Source organism: Sitophilus oryzae, unplaced genomic scaffold (assembly GCF_002938485.1).
Source record: "Sitophilus oryzae breed Bouriz unplaced genomic scaffold, Soryzae_2.0 scaffold_813_pilon_pilon, whole genome shotgun sequence".
NCBI classification, from domain to species: Eukaryota; Metazoa; Arthropoda; class Insecta; order Coleoptera; family Curculionidae; genus Sitophilus; species Sitophilus oryzae.
The window spans coordinates 2792403-2809959 of record NW_022147432.1 but is presented as its reverse complement, the minus strand read 5'-3'; the positions used below and the strand labels follow the sequence as shown (position 1 = coordinate 2809959).

Genomic DNA, 17557 nt, shown 5'->3' with positions numbered 1-17557 from the left:
AACCTCGCAGTGTTGCCACGTCCTGCGTTCGACATTCTACGATCGACGAATCGACATTCTACATATTCCTATATTTATAAATTCATAGCAATTTTAAATTTCTTTACCAAAAATTAGGAATGTTAATTTTAATCTTTTATCTAAATTTCTTAATAAATTCACAAATTTTAATTCATATTTTGATTGATATTTGCTCAATTTAATATAACATTTTTAGATACCTATTGATTACAGTACAAAATAAAACAGTAATAACAATTATTTCATACCCATACCCTTTAAGTTGGGCAACTGTCTCGACATGCGTGTTTTGATTGCTTTGGATTCAACCGTTTGTTTGTTTCCTTTCAGCTTTCTCTGTTTTTTATAGTATATATATATATATATATATATATATATATATATATATATATATATATATATATATATATATATATATATATATATATATATATATATATATATAAGTAATTTTTTATTCACCTGGCAAAGAAGGCCAATATGTGTTCAATAGTTATAAAGCAGTTTGTAGGTGGAGTATGCAAACCATACGTATACGCCAACTATAAACAGTATAAATGGAAGCAGATATTTACTTAATTATAATTATTAGGCCCCAGTAATTGTCAATGGCATTTTCTATTTAGGAAATTGAATCAAGGGGTAATTTTCTTTCTTTAAAATATCGAATAATTATTATTTTTTATATATTTTGAGACTGAATTTATTTATTTTAGTTTTTAAGTTATTTTTCAATGGTTTCATTATTTATTTTTACTGAATAAACATTTTAAATTACAACCAATGCACAGCATAACTTGTATTCCAGCTTCATTAGTGATGATGAGCAGTGAAGTCTTTAGTATAACGGGGGCCACGGGCCTGAGACAGCGAAGGGGCTTCTCGGATCTTGGAGGACTTACAAAATCGCGATATTTTGTCGCGGTATTTCCCTGGAAGCATGTTTAAGAAAAAAATATTTAAAATTCTTGGACGAAAAAAACTACCTGTCAAAAAAATTTGTACAGCCTAACAGTCAAATTTAATGATTATCACAGCCCCTGTGACATAAAGAAAAGACATGTGGCTATCTATTTCAAAAATTAAATTGTTCAAATGTCATATAATAATGGCGGTAGCTGTCATGGAATTGAGCGATTAAAAAATTATCATAAATAATTTTCCAAATGGAAACCCACTTTTTTTATTTCACTAGTGGAAAGGTTTTCCAATTCGTTACGTTTTATCTAGACATATTCCTATAGCTAAAATAAATCGTTTTTAAGTTATTTAAGATTTAGTTTGAAAACGTATATTTTTCTTGATTTTATCTAGCTTCCTTTGGCATTAAGTGTCAAACAGTCAGATAATTTATTTCCATCTTTCAGAAAATGAATTATTTGAATTTCCTATATTATAACTACTGCTGCCTTAAAAGTTTAAAAAGTGTATTTATATAAATATATAAATTGATACCACTATATACCAATATATACCACTAGATTACCACTATCACATAGGTATATAAATATATCTCGTATTTTCGTTCTTTAGTAATATCTAGTAGTTGATATTTTAATAATATACCATACGATCGAAAAAAAACAGCGCAAAGTTATATAGCTTGGAAATGATGATCGATAATATACTGTCATAGTATACTGGTTAAAATCAAGAAAAATATACGCTTTAAAGCTAAATCTTAAATAACTTAAAACGATTTATTTTAGGTACAGGAACATGTATAGTCAAAAAGTAACAAATTTTAAAAACGAAAGTAACGAAAGCCTTTTCACTAGTGAAATAAAAAAAAGTGGATTTCGATTTGAAAAAAATGATTTATGATAATTTTTTAATAGCTCAATTCCATGACAGCTACGGCCATTATTATATGACATTCGGAAAATCTAATTTTTGACATAGATAGCCACATGTCTTCTCTTTATGGTACAGTGGCTGTGGCAATCACTAAATTTGACTTTAGGCTATACAGTAGACTCCCGATTATCCGAATCCGGGTTATCCGAAACTCCTGATTATCCGAAACGACCTGTCAAAATAAATACTCCGTTTTAACCGAAACGCATGTTCTTATACCTTTCAATTATCCGAATACTACCTTACAGAAGTCTTGGGAGAAAATTATAGACCTACTAAAACAATCAACAAAGGTGAAAAATGATGACGGTGAGAATCGGTATGATGAAAAAGAGGACGAGAATCTTTATGAGCTTGCAAAGAAAATACCTGAATTCAAGGACCTTACCAAGGAAGAGCTTGATAATTGAGAACAAGTTGATAAATTGGATGAAGAAGAGATATCAAACCGCGAATTAGTTTGACCTTACGAGTGAAAAGAATGACACAGGATGTGAAGGTGAGAATAGTGACTAAGAGGAGGAAGAGAGCAAGAAAATCACACAGTGAAGCAATTGATTGCTTCGAGAAAGCACTGATTTATATTGAACAGCATCCTGAAGCTACAGCCACCGACTTTTTTTTGATTCGAAGATGGAGAAATATTGCTGTTAAAAATGTACGTTGTAAAACAAAACAGTCCACACTAGATTCTTTTTTTTTCACTTAGATTGTTTTTTTTAGTTTCACCTCCGCTTTATCCGAAAATTCGATTATCCGAAACGGGTCCGGTCCCGCACGTTTCAGATAATCGGGAGTCTACTGTATACATATTTTTGACAGGCAGTTTTTTTTCTCCAAAAATTATAATTTTTTTTTCTCAAAAACGGTTAACGTTAGGTATAGAGTGTTTTATATCAAAATTCATAAAATATTACAGAGAATTTAAGTATGTAATAAAAAATGGAGTCACCCATTTAAAATAAGAAAGTTGCTGTCAACTTCCGGTACTTCCGAAAGTGCCGCCATATTGAAAATATTTTTAATCGATAGATCTCATTGTGAAAAAATGATATGTACAAAATCTCGTATCTAGATATTGTAGTACTTCTAACGCAGACTCAGCCTGGGACACCCTGTATAAATACTTGAATTTTGTCAACCATTATACATACGTCATTCAATTTTTACAAATTGTGCATTAGAAGTATATCATTATCTAAATAGACCGGGGGCCACATTTAGCTTCGCCGCCCCGGGCGGGCCCCCGACAGGCTTAGTCCGCCACTGATGCTAAATACATCGAAAATATAGCAAAAAAACAAATTATGATAAAGCCTATATGAAAATAATATGTTAGAAATGGATACTGTTATTTTAGCAGTTATTATAATAGCCTGTATGTTATTATAATAGTCTATTTTAGTTAAGTGTGCTTCGAAAAAGAGAACTGTCACAGTTACTTTTCTGTCATTACTAAATCTGTCATAAGTGTCTGTTTTTAAATGTTATGGATAAGTTTTTCTTTTAATTTATTTTGTATAATAGTAACACCATCTTAAAAATGGAATGTATCTCTGCTATCTCTGCTAAACTCCTCAAGTGGTGTAATTTTCTGATTTATTTTTAAGCATATACTTTCTTGACTATGCGGCAACACAGGGCGTCGAATTTTCTGAGGTCCGGGCACCGATCCGGGTAACTGGATGGTGTTGGCGATATCTGCCAGCGGTTCTCAAAATGCTGCCATATTTTTTTAAAATTTTCAAAGTTAAATAACTCGATTATCAATTTATTTTCAAAATGGTAAAGAGAAAATATGTTTTTTTACCAGATCTGCCATCCCTTAAAATATCTGCACTTATTTCTGGGACACCCTGTGACTTTTCTTTTGTTTTTAAAGCTATGATGAGAATAATGAAATATTGAAAGACTGACACTAGAAAACACTTAATATTTCATATGGTCTGGACTATAGATATTTGTTGAAGTAAGCCATTTTATTTTTTTCTGAAACAAAAATACCAAAAAATGAGAATCAACGACTTCTATTTATATTTATTTATCGATTATAATGTAATGATGTTAAGGAAATAATAACTGATTGAAACAATAAATGGAATAAAAAGGCGTTGGTCGAATAGATCAAAGAAATGTTATCTTTCATAATCATTAATGTTAATTAGTTCATTATATATGTATACGCAAATTCAAGTTGATATAATGGGGATTTACCATTTTACCCAATCAGCTTTCCGAAGAAGTAAATATTATTATTTTTGTTTATGAATAAAATTACAAATTAATTGTGACCCCTTGATGATACTTAAAACATATATATGATATAAAAAATTGTTATATAGGCCTCTTATATTCCTTTCTAAACAGTAAGTGATTAACAGTTCCGCTGAGTTGCTCAAAATGGGTTCCAAATGTCTGATTTTTGTTTTTTCTATATCTTTATTGTGTTTAGTAGGAGGCACCAATTCACTGATGGGTATGTATTATAATACACAAATTAATATAATTAATTTTAAACATTTTTGCAAATTTATTGCCTTAACACTTAGATCTACACCGCTACACGCATGATAAAAAAATTCGAACCACACCAATGGGATCTCGAAAACCATAGTAGATACCAGAGGATGGTTAAATTAAAACAAACTTGTGCATTTAATGTGCTTAATAGTATGTCATTTAGAAACATTCAACAGTTCGAGTAGTTCCGGAGATATTCGAGAAAAACCGAAAATTAAAGATTCCGATTTTATTTTTTCAAACGCTATTTGACAAGATATCCCAAAACTAAAAGATAATTATTGTCAATGCCGCTACTTTTTTCAACCAAAAAACAGTGTTTTCAGATTTATCATGCGATGACATTTCATCTTTTGACCACTATCATCAATGATCTAAATAGATAAATTCATTGACATTCTAACGATATACAACAAGTTATATACCGGGTGCGTCTCAAAAGTGGCTCATCTCTATAACTATTTTTATTTTTTCAGATAAAAAAAAACAGATTTGGCATGTTAGTATATGACATAAATTAGGATTAATGGACGTATTCATTTGTTTTTGGTCTCCCTACCCTCGATATTTTCTTACTTTATTCGATAGAAAATGACACTCTGAATAGAATAGATATATCATATATCAACTTTTGGTATTTTTGCTTTAAAAAGAATATACTAGGTACGTATTTCAAATTTCAATCTAGAGTGCCATGGCAGTGTTAAAAATGCTAATTTTTAATCCAGAGCCTTGAAAAAATAGATTTGATCGTCTAATCGTCTTTTTTCGTGTCTTGTCCTGGTCGGTTAAAAGTTAAAAGATGCCCAAATAGTATTTTTAAACATATCACATTTTTTTTTAAATGGGACGAGGGTGGCTCATTAGCATATTTGGGAAATGCATTTTTTACGAATAATTTGGTACCACACACTTGGTATTTCGAGTCAAATTGTTGTTAGTTGTTACATTTATGGCCATGGCACTCTAAATTAAAATTTAGAATGCTATTTTTTTTAATTAAAAATGTCAAAAGTTGACATATGCTATGTCATTCTATTTAGGATGTAATATGAATGTAATTTTTTATCAAATGAGGTAAAAAATACCAAGAGTGCCATTTAAAAATCAAAAATTTTAGAAGTCATTTACGGTTGAACAAGAAGTGACCGAAAATAATTGAATACGTCAATCAATACTAATTTATGTCATATGATGTATATGAACATACCAAATATCGGTTTTTTATCTAAAAAAATAAAAAAGTTATAAGCCACTTTTGAGACACACCCGGTTTTAAAAAAAATGGTTGGTTTCTTTTTTAGATTATTATTGGCGACCATATGCTGGTATTATACCTGAAGATGCTTATACGCCTGGCAAGACCCAAAATGGACAAGATATATACATTGGTCAAGTGGCAATCAAACCGCATCCTGGTGTATATCCAGCACCCTTGTACAAAGGAGAAAAAGTTGTGGCATCTAAAGATGGACCCAAAGCTGCCTGGAATTTTGTTCAGGTTAGAGATGTATAATAGTATATTACATACCGAGGAGGCAAGTGTTCCATTACGATCGAGAGATTAACTAAATCTCGAGACAATAATGAAAACTTTCCTCGGAGGTTTGTATACTATTTTATTTACAACCACATCGTTAATTAAAAAATAGGGACAGTATTTTATTTTGAAAAAAAAATAAATATGCAAAAAATTGTCGTTTTCTGTTTTGGCATTTTCATAATATCTATAGTTACCGGGGTACCAGTGGTTGTTATGGCGCAAACCTTCAACAGCAAAACAAACAACTAAGTGACAGTTTCGAATTTCTCGTTCGTTTTTCCAAATTTATATAATATAGAAAGTTTACTTCCAGAGAAAAGTAGGGGGCGATATGAAATGGCATTGAAAGTATACGAAAAATGGTGTGCCGAAAGAAATGCTAAGAATATTGCTTCGGAGACAGTCTTGATGGCATATTTTGGCGACATGGCAAAGCAGAAAAAGCCACCTACTCTTTGGGCTACGTACAGCATGATACGGACAATGCTAGAATTAAGGGAAAAGACTGACATATCAAAATATCACAAACTCGTCGCTTTTTTAAAACGCCAGAATGTAGGTTTTAAGCCAAAGCTATCTAGCATTTTTACCTGGCAAAACTTGGAGGATTTGCTCACGAAAGCACCTCAAGAATTCTTTCCTATTAAAGTAAGGCTTTTTTTAAATGTTTTATTTTTCTGTTTTTAAATATTTCTTTTCATTGTTTTACGTTGCGCTTATAGTGTGTCTGGGGAATGTTGAAGTGATGAGCTACTGAAGATAAAAACTACGCATATTGATATTTTAGAAAACAAAATTTGCATAGAAATACAAAAACTTATAAGAGCAGATCATTTATGATAACTAACACAAGTTGGATAGAAATTGTGAAAGAATTTATACAGTTACGAAGAGATATTGAAAATGAGAGATTTTTTGTTCAATATCGATTAGGAAAAGCTCGAAATCAACCCTGTGGATACAATTCTATATCTAAATTTCCTTACAAAATTGCTAGCTTTTTGAAACTTCCCAATGCGAAAACCTACACAGGTCATGCTGTTATACGAACAGCGGCTACGTTGCTGGTAAATAGCGGAGCTGATATTTTACAGCTGAAGCGTCTAGGGGGATGGAAATCCAGTGCTGTGGCTGAGGGTTATGTGGATGCATCTGTAGCTAACCAAACTAAAACCGCAAATATGATATCTTCAACGACATCGTTGCCATCATCTTCCTGTAGCAATTCAAACTCTTTATCTTCTTTCCTTACTATTAGAAGACCTGGCACAAGTCAGGAGTTAAGTTTTTGAAGCAGTGAAACCTCAATGAGCGAAACACATCATCAGGACGGCCCCTTAACAATATCGATTAACGCGTACAATAAGTCAAATTTAGGGGTGGATGGGCCATATGGGAAAACGGGAAAATTCCCGGTAGGCCGGTGGCAAGATGGGCCGGTGGGCCGGTCCCGATCAGAGCTCAAAAAAAGATTGATTTAGCAAAAATTAAATGGTTAATCTTCTAACTAAAATTACGTAAGATTCTTAGTGACTAACTAACTAACTAATCAATTTGCATCAATATAATCCTTAGTTGCTTTTAAACACATAAACACCAATTTGTAAAATAACTATTGTTAGATGTCTTCCTCTGAGACACTTATAATTTTAATAAACATCTGTTGTTTGTTCTTCCATTTGAAATGTTTTATTATACAAGGTGAGTCTATAAGTGCCCCTTATTTGTGCTGCTTTGTGCAAATATTTTCAGGGCTGGTAGAGAGGAATAAAAGAAACATAATATACTCTCTTTACCGTGTTTCAAATAAATCTAAAATAACCGAGTTATTAAAGTTTGAATTTTAAAAAAAACTGATTTATTTTTAAAAAGTTTTGCCACCTAAATCTTTCTGTATTTGCATCTCTTTTTGTGCCGTAATATCAAATATTAAGAAACTATACCGTGGGAAAATTTGCGGTGAACAGGAAGTTCTAAAAATTTTTCTAAAATATAGAGGAAAATTTAAACGAAAAAGCACGATTTTCAACATATTTTTTTACAAAAAAAATCATAGACGTGTTCCTGGGGTCGAAATATACCACCCCTGAAAATATTTGCACTTATTTAAGACTCATTCTGTATAGTTTTACCACCTATTCTTTTTTAAAAAGCACTTTATTAAAACACATTTATATCCACTGCTTAGGTATTGCCTAATTTTTTTTCGTTTGAGTCATGGCATTATCATACAAGATGCCAAATGTAGAAACTAGGAAGTTACGTGATGAGAATTATACCAAAATTAAAACACGTATACATGACGAAGCTGCTGCTGTACGAGAAAAGAGAGAATTTCTTTCTACAATCTGTAAGAAACTATATACCTGAAAAGCTAAAAATAATGTATTTCACAGCTTGCATGGGGCCAGCAACATTGGGCCAGCTGAACTGAATGAATCAGGAAGTCTTAGTTTCTCAAAACCGTGATTCAAAATCGTAGATCGTAATCATATTCAAGATCAAATTAATTACCGTTATCGATAATGGAAATAAAACAGTAGGTAGAACCCTGTTAAACTGAGTGATTTTCTAGTAAAAATTCAGTCATGTCCGACCCGATATTGATCTTTATAAAAATTTTGATCGAGACAATTTCAATATTTTTAAAAAATCGGAGGCATAAAAGATTTCTTCGCCCGAGCGAAAATCACCCTTACTTGAGGTGATTTGACCCTTATCCAGGGTGTCCCAGAAATAAGTGCAAGTATTTTAAGGGGGGTAGATTTGGCTAAAAGAAACATTTTTTCTCTTTATAGTTTTTCAAGTAAGTCCAAAATAACCAAGTTATTTTACTTTGAAAATTTAAACAAAAAATGCTTTTTTGCTTAAATTTTCAGAACCACTGGATCTTTTCTCTATTTTCATTCATGTAAATTTAATCTACTACCTATGTTGCCAGTTTATCAAGAAATTATGTTTTCTTAACTTAAACCTAAAAAAATTTCCAAAAATTTCTTCAAAAAATTCCAAATTTTCGCAAAAAAACTGATAGGCGTGTTTCTGAGGCTGAAATATACTACCAGATAAAATACTTGCACTTATTTCTGGGACACCCTGTATATTAATAAATCAAATATGTTTCTTCGTTATGATCATTTTGTTTTTGTGGATTCGGGCCGGTTGCCTGTTATTCCCGGGTCGGTTTCCACTTTCCCATCCACCCCTGGTCAAATTTGACCATAAGTTTCAACAAATAAATGTATTAAACTCTTCAATTATTATTGTTAATCTTTATGTTTATTTCTGTTGATGTTAGATAAGTATTTAATAAAGATATTACAAGAATATTTTGCTTAATTAAATGAGGCGAGAAATAAGAAAAACCGAGTGATGGAAATGGGTGAGGGTGAGGGAAACGGGAAGAGGGAAGAAATTTAGATAATTTGACACTTTCGAATTTTTTCAGTAATGTCAGTATTACATATATGTGGTTGTAAATAAAATATATTAATATATTTTCTTCCATATTTATTTAAAAATATCTAAATATAGCTCAGACCTAACAGGTAGAAAATTAAATTATGAAATAATAATCCTACCCTTGTCGCATAATGATAAAATTAATCATCTATTTCTATTTTAATAAATCAACAGTTTCGATGTTCTTCATATTATTTTGTATATTATTTTAGATTCTTTGTACTCGTTCCCCTGAAAAGCTTATATGGGTAGCCAGATCAAAGACGGACGCTCACATCCTTCCAGCAAATGTACATCCTGTTATAGGTGGCATGGAAGATGGTCAGTTGCTAAACATAGGTAAAATTCACTTTCAAGGACAAACGATAATTGGAAAAATTTTATCTGGAAATATAGGCGATGCTATTATGTATTACGTTTATAATAATTCAGAAAAGGCTATACATTCGTATCAGGTACTAGCCTACACAGAATTCCCTGAGAAGTATCGTCATTTAGAGTTAGCTAATCATTCTTAAAAATGTATCACGCTGCAATATTATATTTTTCTTCACATTTATTCTTTTTGTCCTTTATTTAATAGTATGTAAAATATGTACAAAAAATGTTTTTTATGATTAATTTAAGTATAAATTATAAGTTAAATAATAAAATAATCATAATAATTTTATAGTTTTCCTTTCATTTCAAGTGTTTAGGAACATATTTTCATGTAACAAACCAGCTTTTGCTCTCGACTTCGTCCGCATAACTCAGATCTGTTATACACTCTCTTTTGGTTGGGATTTACAAAAAATTCCGGTATCTGAGGAATCAATCGCTCTAATAGCTATCTGGTTCTTGTTGCAAACTGAAAACAATAACGTTGCCATATCAGTAAAAATCTCAATGTCATAAACAAGTGTAGCTGCTGGTTATTGCAGCCACCCCTTCAATTAAGAAAACTTGACCGAAAGCAAATCACCGAAACGAAAATTGCCCGAAAATATAATTCCCCTAAGAACCTTTTACCGAACGTTTCAAATGGATTTAAACATAATATGCTACCATAACCTTCACCTTCGCTTGATGCCAAAAAAACTAGCATCCTATTTTAGCGGGCATAGAAGAAGGGATCCGTCTATACAAGGTCTATACATCGGCAGAAACCAGGGCTGGAACTCTGTAACTAAATCAAACTAAATAGCGATCGGTAGCGATGAAGAATACTGACCTTGGCCGTACAAACTAAACGGCAAGCGACAGTATTCTTCATCGCTACCAATCGCCTTTTCGTTACAGAGTTCCACTCCAGGGTGAAATGATCATTGGAAAAATCCTAGCTGTTATAAGGGCGGTGATAATAACATAGCTTATCGTTCTATTATTACAGTGAATATTAAATATTCTGGAAGTTAAATTAAATAGTATTATTATTTTGTATTAATATACCCCTGTATCACAGAAGTAGTCATGGCCTTACTTGAGGCAGACAGCCACTTCCGGTCCAGACACCGAATTCCAAGAATTCTGGCGCCAGACGGATGACGTCACCTGTCTAGCTCTGCCGATGATGATGAGTCATCACTACAGTGCACTTGCGAACCTCTGGACCTTGACGTATGACGCCATCAACCGTGGCGGATACTTAAAGATACAGAGTGTCCCAAATAAGCAAAAAATATCAAAGTTGTATTTTTAAATGGAACACCCTGTATATTATTACATTTTTAGTTTCTACGATTAAAATAAAGGTAAATTTGATAAATGTTTACTACACTTAAATCTTACCGTTTTTGAAATATTTTCAATTTTGTGAAATTGCAGTCAAAATTTTAAGGCTTCATTTCTCCCAGGGTATGAAAGTTTCTAATACTAAATATTTACTGAAGTTTATTTATTGATCAGTTATTGTGCTGCAATAATAAAAATTGTACTACCTTATACAGAATGTTCAAAATTTTATTTTAAATAATTAATATCTTTAAACGGCAATAAGTTGTTTAATTTAAATGGAACACCCTATATATTTTATGAGAATCAGATGCACAATTTAATTGTCTATCAAATTGTGTTATACCGTTTTTTACCTATCTCTTCAAGATTCCGTAGAAAATGCATTTTCTTGTAATTTAGAACTCATTTATCAATACCCATATATCCATGGAATACTGACTTTTTAGATTATTTTTAAAGATGTACCAAATTTTAAAGAGTACAGATACTAATATTGTCGATATAATTCGTTTATTTCATTAAAAAATAAAAAAAACTGTTTAAATATTTGTTAAAGAGGATCAATTAATATGATTCCAGCTGTGATTCCAGTATTCAAACTACATTAACTGACTGTTTGCGTTGATTAATAATAATTGCTCCAAATACTAAAAAACTGGATTTTGTATGGGCATTAGACAGTGTGATAAAAAGTAACACCTTAAAAATGATATTTCATTTTTTAATAAATGCTTATTTATAACAACAGAGACTTTAATTTGATAACTTATTATTATATTGATTTCTGACTCAAATCCACATTTATTTATAATAATTTATTAACGAACACAATTAAGTATGTAATTAATTAGTATATGGGCGGAAATAATGGTGTTATATTTAATTAATGGTATACTATTTTATAAAGATTTAAATAGTTTTCTTTTTGCATACAAATGGGCTAGTAATATTATCGTAGTCTGTACATTTTGTACATTTGTTGCTTTAAAAACAATCTAAAATGTCAATATTCCATGGATATATTGATAAATGAGGTCTAAATTATAAGAAAATGCATTTTCTACGAAAACTTGAAGGGATAGGTAAAAAATGGTATAATACAATTTGATAGACAATTTAATTGTGCATCTGATTCTCCTAAAATATTCAGGGCATTCCATTTAAATTAAAGAAGTTATTGCCGTTTGAAGCTAATAATTATTTAAAATAAAATTTTAGACACTTTGTATAAGGTAGTATTATTTTTATTATTGCAACACAATAACTGATCAATAAATAAACTTCATTAAATATTTAGTATTAAAAACATTGATACCCTTGGAGAAATGAAGCTTTAAAATTTTTACTGCAATTTCAGAAAATTGAAAATATTTCAAGAACGGTAAGGTTTAAGTATAATAAACCTTAATCAAATTCACCTTTATTTTAATCGTAGAAACTAAAAATGTAATAATATACAGTGTGTTCCGTTTAAAAAAATACAACTTTGATATTTTTTATTTATTTGGGACACTCTGTATCTTGTAAAAATATTTTTAAATTGTAGCTCTAATAGTCCTTCAACGAACCCCAAACTTACAATTTATAAAAATCTCATCGTTTAGCTACAATACTCCGTGTCGTATGTGGTGAACAACCCTGTATACAGGGTGGCGCACCTGATTCGCCTCGGTTGATTATACGAAAACGGAAAGATGTAGAAACAAAATATGTTATGGGTATATGTAGAGAAGCAATGTGCATAATTTAAAATTATTTTCAAATGTACAGCGTTTGTCAGAACTAAGAACCACACCAAAATTATATTTGTTCTTATGGATCACCTAGTATTTTATTTCATTTTTAGATTCTTTGACATAAAATAAGGCATTTATTATAAAGGTTTAGTATATGTCTAAATGCTTTGATTTTTAAGATATTTAAAAATATTTAAATGTCCATGCCCAAGCAGCATTTGGACGTCGGGACAACGTTGTGTCACGCGACCAAACGTCGCACAGTGCTTCGTCCCATGGACAAAAATCGAAAAAAAAGTTAAAATTTACTAATATCTGAATATGTAATTTTATACTTATAGCAATGTTCAACCATCCTGTATATTAGTTTTCATAAACAGCGTTTTTTTGTAAGCAAATATTTTCACTAAAAATAAATTTTGCGATCATTATCTTATATCAATGAAAAGAATAACATTCATAGTAGTTCTGTATATGGAGCTAAACGTAAACGAGTTAGTATTTCTAAACAAGTTCGTGATTCTTTAGTTTTTATTTATTTTTTAAGATGATTCTTAAATGGGTATAAAAATTTTACGTTTTCAAACTTCAAAAAGGTATTTAAAAAAAACATATCAAAACATATCGTATTTATTGAATATTTATGTTGTCATATTCATACACTTTTAATTTTTGTATAGTTCACCTGCGTCTGCTTGCGACGAACTTTATTTTATAATACTTTTCAGATGGAGTAAAATTGATAAGTAATGCCGATCTGGTTAATACTTGACTTGATCATAAGGACAAGAACTCAAAATTATTTGTATTTTAAAAAATGTGTTCTTTATTAGATATTGATGAACCTTCCAGTCAAATGAGACACCAATTGTGCCTGAAAAAGCCCACTATGTTGGAGCGAAACGTCGCATAAAAAAAGTTTCCATCTTTCAATTTATTATAAAACCTCTTACCCAAGAAAAGGAAAAAATAATATATGGATATGGTCTATTAAAGAAGTAACTATTAACATCCGAACCCCTCATACCAACAAAAAGAACAGTAACAATGCGAAAAAGTAACATATTAGAAAATGATGTACAGAAATATCTTATATATGAGGATACTTCATCTACCTGTGATTTGGATATTATAAATTAGGAAGATTCTGTCAGCAGTGATTCTTCTGAATCAGAGTAGTAACGATCTATGCATTTTTCTGTCCTAAAGTAAATTTATAGTATCTTAAGTTTTTTTTAATTAAATATAACATTAATGTCTCTTTTTCATTAAAGAAAAATATTTTTATCTTATATTAGGCTTATATTGTAGGAATCATGTTCTAATGTTATTTCAATTTTTTTTTATCACAGAGATTTATTTAATACTTACACCGTTTTCATACTATAAATTATTATTTCCTTAGATGGAACACAGCTCCCACATTTTTATTATTTAAAAGATTTTTTTTTCATAAACGTGGAACTAAGAACATCATCATTTAGTACAATGAGAGTACTCATCATTTGTGTCAAATAAACCTAGTTTGAATAAATTGCCTACAATAAAAGAGAAGTTTTGCATTTTTGTCCTCTAGAGCCATATGTTCGAAGCACTGTGCGTCGGGGCGCAACGTCGGCACAACCTCGTGCCAACCCTAGTCTGCACTAGTTTGGAGAATAATTTTTGAGTCGAAACGACGTTGGATACCGACGTTGGCTAGAAGCCTAATTTAGTACAAACTGCAACGTTGTTTAAAATACTAATTCACAGAAATACAAAACTAATATGGCGTCTAAGTCGCGTTTTATATTAAATTGGGATAATTATAGTAAAAATATTATTTTTACGATTTAGTTAGAGACATATGTCAGATGGCAGTGAAGGAAAACAAAAGAAAAGTATTTAAGTGTGGAGGATGTTTGAAGATCATAATTAGTGAAACGCTTTAACCGACTCTGTAACTCGATACCCAAGGCAAAAAAGTTAAACGCCAACAACTTTATTGATAAATGTATTGTTTCTACTTTGAAAAATACTAATGGGCCTTAAAATTAAAGAAGTTTTAAAAATTTTCTTGAATTTTTTTTTAGTAAAATGAAAATAATTTATTCGCAGTCGAAAAAATTGTTTCCGCGTGTTTTTTAGGGTCAAATATTTCAAGTTAATGGATTCAAAAAGCAGGAATTGCTATTTTAGGAACGAAATATTTTCTTATTTAACAACATGGCGGTTTTCACTTTGTTGTTTTGGAGATTAAGATGGAGTAGTTCGAGTAGTCGCATACTGGACTAATAAAGTCGCAGTTCGGCCTTAACAGGTAGTATACTAGTCGCAAGATTGCCTAATTTAGTCATCCTAGAATCTAGCTTGTGCCGCCCTCTATAATCTAAATAAACGAGGGAGTGGATAAACTATCGGTAATATATGTCGATATATATTTAAATTTAGTTTTTTATGTACCTTTCTTATGTCCCATTTTAATTAAGTTTTTTTTATAAAAACAAAAACAGCACTGAACTGTCTGACTGAACAGAACAATGAAGTGAAAATTTAAGATTTAAGGTTATGGTTCAATACAGTTGCATAAAGGTAGTGACTCGACGTCCTACCAACGTAAGAATAAGGAAATCTAAACAACGTTGGAATTAGTAAAACAGACGACGTTTGCATAACGTTGGAATAGGTCCTGAAACTGACGTCGGAAAACTCTATATTGTCCAACGTTGTAACTACGTTGTCCGAATCACCTAAAGATCACTTAAGCAAAAAAGTTGAGAAGACAACGTTTATTCGACGTCGCAGAAGCTTCTACTTTGCTGTAGTACTAGTCCAACGTCGGCACAACGTTATAAAAACGTTTAAATTTATTTTAATACCCAAGGTAGTGAGCTAACTATTTTTTGTAACTAATCCAACGTTGTGTTTAGTAAACATGTGGTCGCAAGTCGTGAAAATGCTACTTGGGTGCTATAATAAAAAAGTTTACAAAACACCCCGTACGTTACTTTTCAGAGTTAATTCTTGTGAAACCAGAGAAATAAAATTTACTAAAAAAGATTTGCTTACTTAAATGTATACAGGGGTATCAAAAATTTCTGGTCTATTTTAAATATCTATTTTACATAAAAACTTCGTTATTTCAAATACAACACTATGTATTTTTTAAAATAAGTGAAAGCAGATTTTAATGCTCTTTCGAACTGTATTAGGGTTTCCTATACCTATCTGGCTCATATTTTGAATAAAAAGCTACTTTTCAATAAAACGGCAATCAAGATGGCTGGGGTCGCCATATCAATTTGCTAGTGACAGTTAGTAGCTATTTTCAAAATCGGCATTAGTTTATGCACTTTATTTAAATTTATATTAGTTTACTTTTATGTAATTTACCTACAATAGTTTAATAAGTAAGTATTTATTATTCTATCAAGAAAAATAAAGAAGTAGTTCTTTGATTTATATTACGATGACTTGTAGCTTGTAGATATATTGGATTTTCTATAAAAGAACAAATTAAGGCAAATTAATTTTCTTCACTTCCATCGACAGGTTTCCGCCTAATAGATTTTTCATATACCACACTATCAGCTCTAAGAAATAAGAAAAGTAGTCTTTCAAAGAAACGCTTGTCAAGAAAGTGCCTATTTGAATATCTTTGAGCATAAACCCTTCAGGCCAACAAGCAATTATCCTCACAAAATAATATCACTAGTAACATATCCATTCCTTCCGCCAGCAGCGATGTCGATTTTGAAAATAGCTACCAAGTGTCACTAGAAAATTTCCACGATGATACCTACGGGTGACACTGACCATCTTGATTACAATTTTATTCAAAATCGCTTTTTATTCAAAATCTAAGCCAGATAGGTATAAGAAACACTAGTATATTTTGAAAAAGCATTTAAATCCGCTTCGACTTATTTAAAAAAATACATAGTGTTGCATTTGAAATAATGAAGTTTTTAGGTAAAATAAATATTTAAAATGGACCAGCAATTTTTGATACTCCTGTATACATTTAAGGAAGCAATCAAATTGTTTAGTAAAGTTTATTTCTCTGGCTTGAGAGTCAGCACAAGAATTAATTCTGAAAAGTAATGTACAGAGTGTTGATAAACTTTTTTATTATAGAATGCATATTTAAATATCTTTAAATATCTCAAAAACCATAACTTTTAAACATATTGAACCCTTATGATAACGGAACCCTTAGTACGGAACCTTATAATAAGCTGAACATTGTATTACACCACTGGCAAGCGAAACATTGGGTCGGTGTTTACATGTGTAAGAGTGAATAGCTTTGGCAGCGATGTTTTGACTCCTCCTATGGTGTATACAGTGGTATCATACTAATTAATTACGAAAAAAAACGTATTAAAATGTTATCTAAAGCACAGAATATCTAGCTACGCAACAGAAGCCTCGATACATGTATAAAATTGTAGGTGGCAAAAGTAATGTACAGAGTGTTGATAAACTTTTTTATTATAGAATGCATATTTAAATATCTTTAAATATCTCAAAAACCATAACTTTTAAACATATTGAACCCTTATAATAAATGCCTTATTTTATGTCCAAGAATCCAAAAATGAAATAAAATACCGGGTATTCTACAAGAAAAAATATAACTTTGGTATAGATCTTAGTTCTGACATACCCTGTACATTTCAAAATAATTTTAAATTATGCACATTGCTCTCTCACATATACT

At 30.8% G+C, this 17557-nt stretch overlaps 1 protein-coding gene across 1 annotated transcript; it reads left to right on the top strand.

The window, feature by feature from the left end:
- Window positions 1–4142: 4142 nt before the first annotated feature.
- Window positions 4143–10042, top strand: LOC115889366. The gene is made up of 3 exons (XM_030909344.1): window positions 4143–4354; window positions 5703–5899; window positions 9616–10042. The coding sequence occupies exons 1-3, from the start codon at window positions 4279–4281 to the stop codon at window positions 9919–9921; spliced, it is 579 nt and encodes a 192-aa protein (XP_030765204.1). The 5' UTR covers window positions 4143–4278; the 3' UTR covers window positions 9922–10042.
- Window positions 10043–17557: the final 7515 nt, after the last annotated feature.